This window comes from Nannobrachium achirus (genome assembly GCF_963921795.1).
Source record: "Nannobrachium achirus genome assembly, chromosome: 1".
Lineage (NCBI taxonomy): Eukaryota > Metazoa > Chordata > Actinopteri > Myctophiformes > Myctophidae > Nannobrachium > Nannobrachium achirus.
In genome coordinates, this window is record NC_137810.1 from 49,687,314 (window position 1) to 49,701,729 (window position 14,416).

The window sequence follows — 14,416 nt, forward strand, 5'->3', positions numbered from 1 at the left end:
CTTGTCTAAATAGACATTATTTTAATATTTGAAAAGGTACCCAACCATACATCTGACTTTGTCCCCCGATTATCCCGTCTCTCACATCAGTAGCATTCTCACTGTACAGTATGGCACTGTCTTACACATACATGCTCGCTCGCTCGCACGCACACGCACGCACGCACGCACGCACACTCACACACACGTATATATATACACACACACACACACACACACACACACACAAGAAAGTTTCATAACATTATTGTTCGCATATTTAGTCTCTTTAACACTATTTAACAAGTTAGTTTCATATGTACACACTGGCTGTTCAGGTTGGGTTCATTACCATCTTTGTTGACATCGAAGTGGAATTCAAATTGTCAATCTCTTCGGACTATAAGAAATGATGGACCGTCTTGAACGAATGGATACTGACTCAATCTTCTCAGTTGCTTCTCAGTCACCTAGAAAAATCTCAACAGTATGTTCCCGAAATCTCTCCTGTATCCTTTACTACTTCATCAGCACCGGGGGCTTGGTAGTTTTGGTGGGGGGTGGGGTTGTGGGATATGGCCATTATCACACCCTTCTCTCCATAACTCTCCAAGCCCAGTCCTATGGCCCTAATCTCTCCCCCTGGGGGAAAACGTTGGACAACGATGGAGGTTTTGGCACAAGGCATATATGTATGCATTATCATTACACAGCCAGCAGTAGTTAATAGTAGTAGTAGTAGTAGTAGACGTGGGAGCATTCAGATATACAGCAGATACTGTCCAAGTGCACAAAAGTCCTGAGGGAAAGTTTATAACGCGCGGGACGACAGACGCAAGGAGTTCAAATGCCTTTACGAAAGATACTTTCACCCCTTGAACTGCAGGACTTTTTCCCCCTCCTCTGGCTGGTGACACAGTGTGAAAAACTCACTTGCCAACCCTTTTATCCACACTGCCATTTCATTTCTTACAAACCAGGCGGTTCCTGCTAGCTCTCAGAATTGCGGTTCCCCGCTCTCAGTTCAATACGTCGGCCTCCTCCTCCGCCTCACAGCTCTCACCTCTCTCGTCTTTCTTGGAGGCATGGGAGGTAAAGAAGTTCCGGCCCCTTTTCCTTGGTCTTCTTCTCTCATCTCTCCTACTATAGTTGTTTGTTGTGTAGTTTTGCTCTTTAAGGGTGGGGCAGGTTCATTCGATCCTCGATCAGAGTGTTGTCGGGCCCCTGGGACTCCATGCACTGCTTGACGGTCGCAATGACGCCCGACAGACGCCTGTCCAGGGCGGCCATGTGTGGCTCGGCCAGGACGGGGTTAATGGGGTCGAAGGCCATGGCCTGGCGCAGCGCCGCGCTCAGAGCCCCGCTCCTCAGCAGGTTCAGTCTGTTCCACGTGGACACACGCACCCTAAAACACAGATTGACACAGTTAATGCTTTGATGCCATTTGCCATCTGCTCCCATGGACCTTTTAGGAGAGTGAAAAAGTTATGAAGTAAGAAGCTAATTGAATGCAGTAAAACCACATCATGTCAATCAATCAGTCAGGTGTGTATTTTCCAGCTCTCACCCTGTCACTCTCTTAAAAAAGGTAAATCGATTAATTGAGCACCCCAACAGAAAAAAAAGCCATAGGCTTTCTTGGGCTTAAAATCCTCTTAGGGCCTCCACACTGTCCACAGACTAACCGAGTTTGTGCACAATGTTGAGGGATTTCAGGAATTTATTACCTCAACGATAAACAGCCCAAAATCGCTCATGATGCACGGTTTTTCTTGCGTAGTGTGAAATGGCTGGCGATTATGTTAACTCATCCACTGCTTATGACTAGTTTGACGAGTTATATTTATGTGTCCACTCTGCTTATGACAAGTATGACGAGTTTGAAAAAAAGAGAAAAAAAAAGGTTATTTTTATTTATTTTTTTGAAAAATTATTTTTGGACCCCATTAAATCTAGTAAACATGATTTCAATAGCGATTTTGCATGTTCCACCCCCATACAACCCCATCTTTCATACAGGGCAGCCATCTTTGCTTACATAACATGTAAAACATAATGGCTATTATCTCAAGAATGCCTGAACGGATTTCCAATCGTTTTTTTGTTTTTTGTTTGAAAGCTGTGAACAAACTGCACAAACATGGTGTATGATCTGTGCATGGGCGTGCATGATCTGTGCATGGGCGTGCATGATCTGTGCACTATAAATTACATGGCAGACATAGAGACGCAGCACTCCCTCCCTCTGTGACGAAATCGGTTTTAGTCTGTGGAGGCCCTTAGACCTTGTATTGAACTGTACTTTCCTGTGCTTCTTTTTCTTCTTTTTTTGCAATCTGCTAATAAAGTATTCAATCAATCAATCAACCACAAAAATGTGGGGTAAAGGCTTCCAAACTGGCCAAAAATAATGGAAAAGTAACAGAGGAGAAAGCTCCCCCTGAAGGTAGGTAATAATTATCAGTGCTATTAGGGTAAAGCAAGGAACACTGGCTGTTGACATAGGCAACACGTTTTTCTAGGAGTCTATAAGGCAGTGTTTGGTTAGCTCAGTCGGACTCGGTAGAGCACTCAACCCGCACCGCCAACTCAGCTTATGAGTCGCACGGCTTGGGTGCGGCAAGTACTTGTGAGAGTGGATGGTAGATAGTGTTTGATATCGACAATAAACCTCTCTGAGTATAGGGCATAGGCAGTCATCCTTGACCATTTTTCATTTGCATTCCTTTTCCTGAAATCTGTATGCAGGCTATTTCCTTGTCTCACCTGCACGTGGTACTATATTTGCACCATTGTATAGCTGCACCTTAAGTACACATCTGCTGCTGTTTATTTACAAAGTGCTAGTATCATTCTTATACCTGTTACGCAATATGTTCTGTATACACTGTACAGTATATTTCTTTCAGACTAATCTCTATTGTTCTTCCCTTACCAGGAAACTACAAATGGAGGTTGCACAAAAAATTAAAGAAAAGATCACCTACTTTATTATACCTGTAAACTACTGATACAAATAAAGTTGATTCTGATTCTGAGGGTATTCTATTCTGGTTAGTTTTCTTTCGGGAAGATGGTGGTAGAGAGAGATCATTACTGTTTCTAAAGATGAGAATGTAGATAATCTCAGCTGAACCAGTGATAGGTTTGATTTCGAGCAGTGGCGTGTTCTAGGTTTTTTCGGCATGCATACAGTTGAGTACTATAATATGCATTAGGCCACGGAGCCCCCCATTTGATCTCTGGGACTTTATCTTCACTATAAAACCCTAGCTCCGAGAACATGCAAATGCTGGGTACCTTTGGTTCCATTTGCACACACTCTGATCTAAGATCTAAAAAAAAGACCATTACTGCGCTGTGCGATATACCTGATGACGTTCCAAGCGACCAAAACGTCTACAGTATATCTCTTAACACAATGGGTGCCACTTTTTCCTTAACTCACTTACCGCCGGTTGACTCCCAGATCGACATTGTTATTATGGACGTCCCTGCCGATCGACTTTAATCGACTTTTATATAAAAGCATTGTTTAAGCATTTATTTGGGTATTTCGACGGAGCAAATCGGTTTCCTTACCTTCAGCTGGTTATAACACGAAACCGTGAAAAAAAAAGGATACGATTATGACGTCACCGCTAAACCAGGCCTTCCTTTTTACAATAGCATCTGCTAGCCGTTAGGCTCAATGCAAACCATCGTCCCTTACGCAGCTTCACTAGGTCGGATTTTGATTCGGAAATGTTGTGCGTGGCGTCTGTATACGATCCGTTGCCCAGACCGATGGTGGTTTTAGACGATCAAGCACGAATTGAACAGGGTTGAGCACAGATGGCGCGCCGCGGATCTCCCATTGTGAATCAATGGAGCGACGTCACCTTCTCATCCTTCAAACATGGTTTAAACATGGTTTCTTCAAGGTTTTAGTGTTACGATGGCGCACTCTAGTGGTCTTTTTGTGGTGGTTTATCATCATGGCTTTGAAAACAATTAAATTATACCCTATCATGTTAATAAAATATAGCTATTTCCCGACAGTTTTAGCGCACATCCATATTTTAAGTTCGCAGGGAATGTTAAGACATCCACACTCCACAGGTGTCTTAGAGTCAAAGGTTAATGGTCGCCGACTCACCACTAAGACGTCTGGGTACGTCTTGCCATGGTTAGCAGGTAAACAGAACCATATTGTGTGCTCATTTGTACTGATGAAGCACCGCATCAGTCCCGTCCACCCCTTCCTTCTTCGTTACTTTGTCATTATTTTGGAATGTTTTGTAAGCCCTTCCCCCGCAGTTTTCAGAGAGGGAAATGTATGACATACATTTCACAATAAATGAGTGACAAAGAAACCTAAATAAGAGAGAGAGAACCACATAAAGAGAAAATCAAGCGAGAAACTTCCCGTCCGAGAAACGTCATGGGAAAATGTCCCTAGTACTCCCTACTCATCCTTTCTTGATTTATAACATTGTTGGTTAATATTTTCCTACTGAGTTTATGTTTTCCATTGCTAGACCTGTTCAAGTCTGATAAAACATTATGGATTGGCTGTGTAGTGATTGACAAGTCGGTACCATACACAAGCACAGCGATCAGAATAGAGGCGGTGCAATGCATCTCCCCAGCTCCACACTCTTGTCCAAATATGATAACTTCTGGTAGCAAAGAGCCATGATTAGGGCTGTCACAATTATTACATAATCGTCTAATCGTGATTATTTGACATAATCGTGATTATTTTTCATAATCGTCATAATCGTTTTCATGTTGAAAAATGTTCATATATTTAAAAAAAATAATCAAACATAGTGGAAATAGCCGATCTACAAGCTCACAACGTGTCGCATCGCGACGCGTTGTGAGCTTGTAGATCGATGTTCAATGTTCTTTTTTAAGTATAAAGTTGTCAAATATGTCAGTAATTCTTATGTACTGAAGCACTACAAGCGCATTGGCTCTGAACGGTTGGTTCAAAGGATCAAACTCATTCTTCTGCTATACCACCAAAATGTGGAACGCCTTACCGAAGGCCTTAAATAGTGGGAGAAATATGTAACAAAAATAGGCTAATGTGTAGGAAAATTTGCACCTAGGGGTATTTTTGTGCGCCGAATTCAAAAATTGACGGTCCCAAGCACTTTTCCCATGGGATCTGGTGGCTCTAATTCACTTACCATACTAGGGAAAAATAGCATGTGAGGGGTCTATCTAGGGGGTTTTCATGATTCTGAATCCATTGCAAGCATTTGTTTTGCACGAAAAACATTCCTTGGGCTAAAAATGGACCCTACACAACTGTGAAAAGTGATGACTCATCACTAAACCATAGTTTTGTGGGGTCCATTTCTTGCCCAAGGAATGTTTTTGTGCAAAACGAATGCTTGGAATGGATTCAGAATCATGAAAACCCCCTAGATAGACCCCTCACGTGCTACTTAAAGAAGATTTTTGGGGGGTCTTTTTTTCCTAACCCTAACCCTATGGTGACCCTAACCCTAAGTGAATTAGAGAAAAGTGAATTTGAGAAAAGTGCTTGGGACCGTCAATTTTTGAATTCAGCCCACAAAAATACCCCTAGGTGCAAATTTTCACGCTTTCTGCCGGAAGTGAACACCTTTTTCACATATTTCTCCCACTAAAAGGAGTGTGGATCCCTAGCAGCCGTTCGCAACTGGTAAAAACAAACCTAGCCCAGCCATACCCTCCCCTGACCCTTCTTTGTATTTACCTACTGCATATTTTTTTGCACAGTTCCTTTTTTTCCCCTGACTATATCTACTGCATAGTACTGTGTTCTATCCGTCTGTCATTCAATGTTATAAGAGATACTTCAATGGTTTCCTGTGTAAATAAGCCAAGTGCTTTTCTAGGATCTCCTTTTAGTTGACCTTGTACCAGTGAACTGTACCGTCATGAAACTGTACCTTTTCCAGATGCAAACTTATAATAAAGTCTTCAATCAATCAAACCCTTTCAGGCCATGACCCGCAAAAAAATAATCATATTTGAACTGGGGACTCCCCCACCCTGAACAGCGCTTGAGTTGAGAGACATTTGATGTATCAGTTCCACAGACAAATAATGTGAAAATAGCAGATCTACAAGCTTTTTTTTTTACAAGCAATTTCTGCCTCTTTCTTATATTATTATTTGACAGTTTGGCCAATGTTTGACCATTTCTTATTACTTTGATGCAGTAATGGTCTTTTTCTTAGATCTTAGATCAGAGAATGTGCAAATGGAACAAAATTTGTATGCATGTTAGGGTTTTATAGTGATGATAGGGGTCCCAGAGATGGGGGGGGGGGCTACTGCATATCAAACTGGGGGTGGGGGTCCTTGATATTAAAAAGTTTGAGAACCACTGATGTAGAGCAAAGAAGTGTTTAAACCCGCTAGGTATTAAGTTTGAATACTCACATGCAACACTGGTAGAGAGGCGCGAGGATGCTTCGTTCATCAAGCGCTGCATTCCCAAAGCTGCGTAAAAAATTAAGAATGTGTTAGCACTTTTCCCCATTCAATTCCTCAGGTATCTGTAACTAAATCCTTGATTACAGTTCACTGCTTCAAAGAATGTCAATGCTGTTTTTCCTTCATGCACGGATGTTGCCGATGTTGAATACCCTATATGCAAATTTCTGATAACCCAATTCACTACCAAATCTCACCCTTACTAAATAATTAGGTTCACATGGTCAGCATAAATGTTATATATGCTGAAAATATAACAATACACAAAAAAAAGGGGGGGTCATAAAATAAAATAAAACACAGATATGGATATGGTAAAGGTAGAAATCAACAAAATAGGACCATGAATAGAGTAGCAAACATACATGAACAATGTAATAAACCATGATGTAATATACCCTTAATAGGAAATTACATCATAGGCTCATTAGCATAATATATTAGAACCATAATATATTAGACACACTGTGGATAGGGGAGAGATCACGATGCTGATTAGGCTATTTTTGGGGAAGACATTTGGTGTAGACAGAAAAAGGTGTTCAAAGTGTTCAAAGAACAGTAACAGTAACCCAAGTCCAGTTAAGTCTCTATCTGCACCTCAACTTAGAAAGGCCATCAATACACATTAGCCACAGTCCCATCACTGCACAGCACTACAGAGCAAGCACACTAGAAGTCCAGGATACACAATAAAACAGTGGTCCTCAACCTTTTCAGGCCACAACCCCCAAAATAATCATATTTGAAGTGGGGACCCCCCACCCTGACGAGCACTACTTGGAGTTGGAGGAATTGTGGCATTAAATTTAGTTTAACACGATTCTATTGTGAAAATATTTCCACAATTTCTGCCTCTAATATTTACTTGACAATTTGGCCAATGTTTAATTTGTCATTTTAGAGGTATTAAAAAGGTCTTAAAAGTCCTTAAATTGACACTTTAGAAATGTGCAGATACCCTGTATACACTTCAACGTTATGTTAGTTTGTTTACTGTTGAGTGAGAAAGCAATGTTAACATTTAGCTAATCATCTGGGGACCCCCCAAAATAATTTGGGGACCCCTCTGGGGGTCCCGACCCTCAGGTTGAGAACCACTGCTATAAAAGACAACATTTCTAGGACACAGTCAACTCGGCCATGCCAACTAGGCCAGGACGGAGAATGTGAACACGTCGCTGTTTCCTGACTGCAATGCTGCCATGCTTCACGATTCCTTAATGCTCATCAGATAAAATTAAAACTAGTTATACTTGCAGTTTTACTATGTTATAATAGTGGAACAGGTTTGAAAGATATTTTAGGACACAAGGGAAAGAACACGGCAATCTTTGGAAGCTGACATGAATTCCAGGGGAAGCTACAGTAAAGGAAACAATTGCGATCATACTGTATTCCACCGACAAAATCAAAGCTCTCGCTACTACAACTCGTCGTCAAATGGCTGTCAAATGAGATACGGATTTTCAGGCTTGGACGGCATGGGTGGAGATTATTACTGTCAAGGTGCCACACTCTTGTGAGGATGGAGATGTTTTTCATTAGGCCTAGAATTATTGAATGCTTTAGCTATTGAAAAATAGCAGATATATACAAGCTCACAGCGCGGCACTTGGTGCCGCGCTGCGAGCTTTGAATATATGTATTTTTAAAGCGAACGTTTGTAACTCAAATTTTGCTTCTGGGTGGTCCCTGGAACTAGATATTTTGAGATGCGGGTCCATGGCCAAATAAATATCAGTTTGGGGGTCCTTCACATGAAAAGGTTTGAGAACCACTGACATAGTAGTCTCTCAAGAACAGACTAACTGAGCTCCAGTTAAGTGAAAAGGACCTTTTCTTTGACGGTGGCTATAGCCAGATTGCTGACATAGAAACATAGGTTTTTCAAAAAAGACACTTATAGAATCGAGTCAAAATTCTAATTTTCACTTTTTTTTGTATATCTGCTATTTTTCAATAGTTAAAGCATAAAATAATGATACACAATAATGTGTACCCGTTCTAAATGGGTTAAAAATGCCACTTTACAAAACATATTTTGCCCTGTATGCAGCCTCAGGAACCACACGCTACCCTGCTGACCAAGGATCCAACACTGTGACAAATAGCAAAAAATAACTGAAACATTAGAACATGTTTTGACTCACATGTAATGACATGTCCCAAAACAGGGACGGCAGGTTGAAAGTGGTTTCACACCAGAGCCTTCCTCCTGTGCTTCCCCATCACTGCCTGACTGTCTCTTTTTAGACGTTATTGTCCCACAAGGGGAAATTCCTTCACACAGTACCACCAATACACACAGCAGCAATAACAACAGAAAATGACAGAGAGAACTCAATGACAAGTACTGTTTAGTACTACAAGTACTGTAAAACCATCTTGGGTCTCATCTTGGGACGGCAATCATCTTTACACCGAAACATTAAAAATTAGGGGTGTAACGATACATTTTAATAGCGATTCGATACATATCACGATACATGGTTGACGATACGATACATGGACGATATTGGTTCATTCATGGTGATACGATACGATTTGATTCAATATTTTAAAATCGATATAGTAACTATTTAGCAAAGAAATTAAATCTGTGTGAAAGGTGTGGATAGTGCAGGTTTTTAAGGGAAACATGTATTATTATGGATATAAATAAGTAAACACAGTGATTATCTGCCAAATACATGGACATTGTATATTGACAAACCTGCACCTTGACATGAACCCAGAGATTACACACATTTATCAATAGACCAGTGTAGCTATATGGAAAGTAAAAGTAATTAAACCACTCCTTTTAAAATTTTCTTCTTAAAAATGCTAAATACAATGCAAAGTAGGTAGTGTGGTGGAATTCAGATCAATCAATAATCATGAGAAAATGAGGAGACAAGACAATTATATTAGGTGGTGTGTGGTCAAGTTTATATATAACATGATATCATGGGCAGAACTCTTTTACCACTGTCCAGAGTGTTAATTGTATTTCTGTCCATGATATCATGTTATATATAAACGTGACCACACACCACCTAATATAATTGTCTTGTCTCCTCATTTTCTCATGATTATTGATTGATCTGAATTCCACCACAGTAGTATCGATACAATTGATTCTTTGCACTGCCGATTCGATACGGTACAAAATAAAACGATTCGATTCGATTTTAGCTGTTTTCATTTCGATATACTTCGATTTTTTAAGTTAAAAACTATATTTCGATACAGTTAATATTTCTTTACACCCCTATTAAAAATGCAAACCACTCACAATTCGAGAATGGTGTAAAATTGCTTATGATAATTCCATCGAGTAGCACTCGCTTCGCCTGTCCTAGTTTCTGAGACGCTCTGATCATCACAGATGAAACATATGTTCTCTTACTGCATGAAAAACATTTCCAAAATGATTGTTTAGGTTGAGTTTGGCGTGGAATTTATGATAAAAAAAAGACCCATCTCGGGGGGAGTTTGTGAGAAACTGTTAAAAACCACGATACCCGAACCCAAACCAAATTACGCCACTCCAGTTTCACATGAGAGAGAACACTGTTTATCTATAGGTTTAAACCATCTTTAACAATGATGTTTGTTGATTTAAGATCAATGACAGATGATAGATGGATTATCTATTAAACTTGTAATCTAACTCAGGGTTTCCCTTAGTGGGTGCCGTGGCACCCTAGGGTGCCGTGATGCCAGTCCAGGGGAGCCACAGAATCATTTGATAACATCATCAATATCACTACATCAATAACACTTCACTATGCTGTATGCGTCACAATATTGATATTGAATTCATCAATATCACTACATCAATATCACTTCACTATGCTGTATGCGTCACAACGTTTGTGACGCGTTGTGAGCTTGTAGATCAGCTATTTTGGTGAACCTTCCCCCAGAATAAGGATGCTGGGGTTCACGTAACCACGCTAACCATCTTTTTTTAATAATTTGGCTATGCAAAAATAGCAGATATACAATCTCATAGAGCGGCACAGAGTGCTGAGCTTGTAGATCTGCTGAAAAAAATCAACGTGAACATATATATTCTTTTAAAGCGAACATTTTTTAACTCAAATCTTTGCTTCTGGGGGGACCCTGGCACAAAATATTTTGAGATGGGGGTCCGCGGTCAAATACATATAATTCTATGGTTCCTTGACATTAAAAACTTTGAGCACCAGAGATAAAGAATCATACGTTTTTAAGAAAACCATTAGGATTTAGAAGAAATGTTTAGGTATTTTTCAGGTCTTAATGCATGGGTTAAGATATATTGTATACATTATTATGGATGTTCTTATTTTTTCACTCATGACGTATCTAACCGTTTATGGCATAATGCTGCTGTACTTGTATTTGTATAATGATGCTGGAGATGAGGTGGAGAGGGGCATGAACATCACGGAGAACCTGACCTAGAAAACAAACAACCACTGCAACCACTTCTGAAAAAGGTCAACAGAGACCAGAGTGTTTTCTGAGGGTACTGAGGAACATGGACTGCCGCTGAGCTAGGGCATTCCCCTGTGGTTTATAGCCAGCTGCACGGGGGCAGAAAGAAAGACACCTCAGGGTGTCATAAACAGACACATACGTAGCTCAGACAATCACTGCATGCCCCTTCTGCCATCTCCAGAGGACCTCTACAAGAAACATTTCAGAAAAGTCAACAACAGCCTCCTCAGGGACTCATCGATCCCACCCAGGCACTACTATCGACTACCTGTTTGAACTGCTGCCCTCAGGGTGGCGCTATAGGGCCATCAAAGCAAAAACAGACAGAGAGAGAAATAGCTTTTATTGCTCTTGAACACTGCACAAACATCAAACACTTGACTCTGTGTAGTCTGTTGTCGGACTGATGGACAGATGTGCAAAGGTCATTACACACCGGCGGATTAGCGACGTTAACTCATACAGTGCCAGGCGACTTTTAGAGCAACTTTCTCACTATGGGCTTCCCTGCCAAGCGACTTTGGGCGACTTTTACTTAGAAAAAAAACAAAAAAAAAATTTTTTTCAAAAAAAATTTTTTTTTCAAAAAGATTTTTTGGACCCCAAAAAATGTAGTAGGCATGATAGAAATCGCGAAATTGCATGTTTAACCCCCATAGCAACCCCATCTATCAAACATGGCAGCCATCTTTGTTTACATTATAGGAAAACATAATGGCTATTATCTCAAGAATGCCTGAACGGATTTCCAATCTTTTTTTTTTGTTTGAAAGCTGTGAACAGCCTGCACAAACATGGTGCATGATCTGTGCATGGGTGTGCATGATCTGTGCACTACAAATTACATGGAAGTCTATGGAGAGGGCTGGCACTAATGCCACTCGAGGGCATTTTTAATTGGCAGTAAGTGAGTTAATAAGCGACCTGAAAATGGGAAAGATTCGCATTACGCTTTTTTCCTATACACACCTACCGCGACGCAGATATGCGTATAAAATTCGCCAGATTGAATAAAGTGATCTGTGGTGCGAATTGTTTTGGGCTGGCATCATACATAGTCCAGGCGTTTCGGGCAGTATTTTGATGGAATCGTGCACTTTATGAAAGAAGCATGACATTTGGCACACAGTTAGAACATGCCATATGGAACATTTTTTGGCCATAGGGCCATCGCAGATTTGTCTTGGGAGACTTGTGGGAGCCAATCAAAGTTGGGCTCTCATAGACTTTACTATACAGTAAAATATTACAAAAAATAAATATGCTTTAAGTAGCATGTGAGGGGTCAAACTAGGGGTTTATCGGGATTCTGAATCCAATGCAAGCATTTGTTTTGCACGAAGAACATTCCTTTCCGAGAAACGGCCCCCACAAAAATGTGAAAAGTGATGACTCATCACTAAACCATGGTTTTATGGGTGCCGGAAAATCAATGACTAGCCGTCAGCTGCGCTGGGACACATTTGTTTTGCATGAAAAACATTTCTTGGGGTAAAAATGGCACCCATAAAACCATGGTTTAGTGATGAGTTGGATTCAGCTAGTCATACTCTATACTCTATACTCTATGTATGAGACAGACAAAACGGCAGAGATTTTTGCAGCAGACAACCACAATATCACCGCTGACGGCATTGCGCGCATCAAATACCGAAGCGTTGAAACAGCACATCTGCAGACAGCGCGAGCCCCACACACACACGCTCCCAAGAACAGGAGCGCTCCAACTTGTTCACGAGCACATAGTAGCCTACAACGTCCTTTATTATACAGTGCTCCCTGCCTCCCCAGACCCCCGCACCAACACGCTAACAGTGACCACCAAATGCTTGCAACAACGGCCAGAGAACCCACATAGCAAACAGGTTTGGGCCCTGTTATGGCCCAAATCCGGCGGAAATCCGGCAAGTCTGGCTGACTATGGCTTGTGTGCCACACATCAACGAGCCATCAGTGTCTCTAGTACACTCTACATCATAACAGCTGGGTTTCTCATAGTGAACTAGGGTGCCCAATAACACCAGTCCAGGGTGCCTCAGAATACTTTGATAATATTTAGAATGTATCAATATTACTTTAGTTAAACCAATTCAGACCCTCTAATGCCTCATGCTTGCTTTGTAAAACACCCCTGAGTTGCACTGTACTTGAGTTATATTTATACACTAACTCTCTTCACCAAAAATAGCCGATCTACAAGCTCTTGTAGCATCTTGTAATGAGCTTTTAAATCTGCTACTTTTGGTGAATATCCCCTTAGAATAGGGATGCTGAGGTTTAGTGATTGAATGCCAAGTTTATTTTAAATCTGTCCTAATGAAAGATTTAAGGGAGCCTCCGCACACTCAAAAGTGTGCAAAATCATGTTCTTTATTTTCAGTTAAATAAAGTGCAAGCTTTTGGTCATAGACCTTCTTCAGGCATGCAGCACCTCGATGAGCGGTGGTCCTTTCACTATTAATCTATCCTAATGGAAGCAGATATTTTCTCAAGTTGTTATATGTTTGTTAGGCCTATTATGTACAGTATTTGTTATTATTCCAAATAATAATAAATATGCTGTATTTGCATAAAGCAAGTAGGCTATTTGTCTACTCCCATGTTGATATGAGTATTAATATCTGTTTAAGGTAGATTTAGAACAAATACAAAATATGTGATTAATTGCGATTAATCGTGCGATTAACTATGGACAATCATGCGATTAATGGGATTAAAAGTTTTAATCGACTGACAGCCCTAATAAATTGTAATAAAACATACACAAACCATTCTTAATTTACTAGTAAGAAATTCAAGTACTTTTTCCACCACTGACAGCAATACAAGCAAGCAGCCACACAGATGAGACAACACTGAAAAGGAGAAACACCGTTCTCCTCAGCCTCAATGCAAAGGGATGGTCCATCAACCATGTCCTCTCTCTCAATGTTTTCAATGTATGTTTTTATATTGAGAATGTTTTTATGTTGGATTGCTACCTCGATCTCGTTGTCTGGAATACAGTGACAATAGACATTCTATCTATCTTATGTGCTTGTACTTGTAGTAGCCGTACTTATATAATATGGAGCAATAAGTAACAGTGACACCTGATTTATAATTAGTTGTGGACAGGTAAAGCCCTTTGCACAAAGGACAGTTGCGTTTTTTTCGTTTGCTGCATGAATAAACGCATTGGATTTGGTGTGCAATGCTGTGCGGAATCGGCGCTGCGGATCCCAAAAGGAGTCATAAAAGGAGTGAAGAGTTTTTTTACCGCATGCGACAAGACGCACGAATCGAACTGGGTTCGATCGAGAATAAGACACACGGCCGCAGCCACTCGTCGCACGGCCAATTCGGATCCGGTGTGCATGAGGTCGTAGAGAATCATTGTTTTCTTTTTAAAAAGTGAAATTGTCCGTTTTATCCGCACGGATAAACGCGCCTGTGTGCAAAGGGCTTAAGGGCGGCTCATTGCCCTCCCCCACTGACTAGAAGT

The 14,416-nt window shown here is 40.7% G+C and overlaps 2 protein-coding genes across 2 annotated transcripts in view; both read right to left on the minus strand.

Annotated features, from left to right (window-relative positions):
* Positions 1-203: 203 nt before the first annotated feature.
* The window catches only part of fam20b (FAM20B glycosaminoglycan xylosylkinase), a 31,714-nt gene continuing 17,501 nt past the window's right edge, over positions 204-14,416 (minus strand). Inside the window, exons 9-10 of the mRNA XM_080735007.1 lie at positions 6,406-6,465; positions 204-1,384 (exon numbers count right to left, since the gene is read on the minus strand). Coding sequence (XP_080591133.1) covers positions 1,153-1,384; positions 6,406-6,465 — 292 coding nt within the window. The 3' untranslated portion in view covers positions 204-1,152. The remainder of the gene's footprint in view (positions 1,385-6,405; positions 6,466-14,416) is intronic.
* LOC308292628 (E3 ubiquitin-protein ligase RNF170) overlaps positions 7,521-14,416 on the minus strand; it is a 484,996-nt gene continuing 478,100 nt past the window's right edge. The window contains exon 7 of the transcript XR_013962417.1: positions 7,521-7,543. The gene's annotated coding sequence lies outside the window, so the exon portion shown is untranslated. The remainder of the gene's footprint in view (positions 7,544-14,416) is intronic.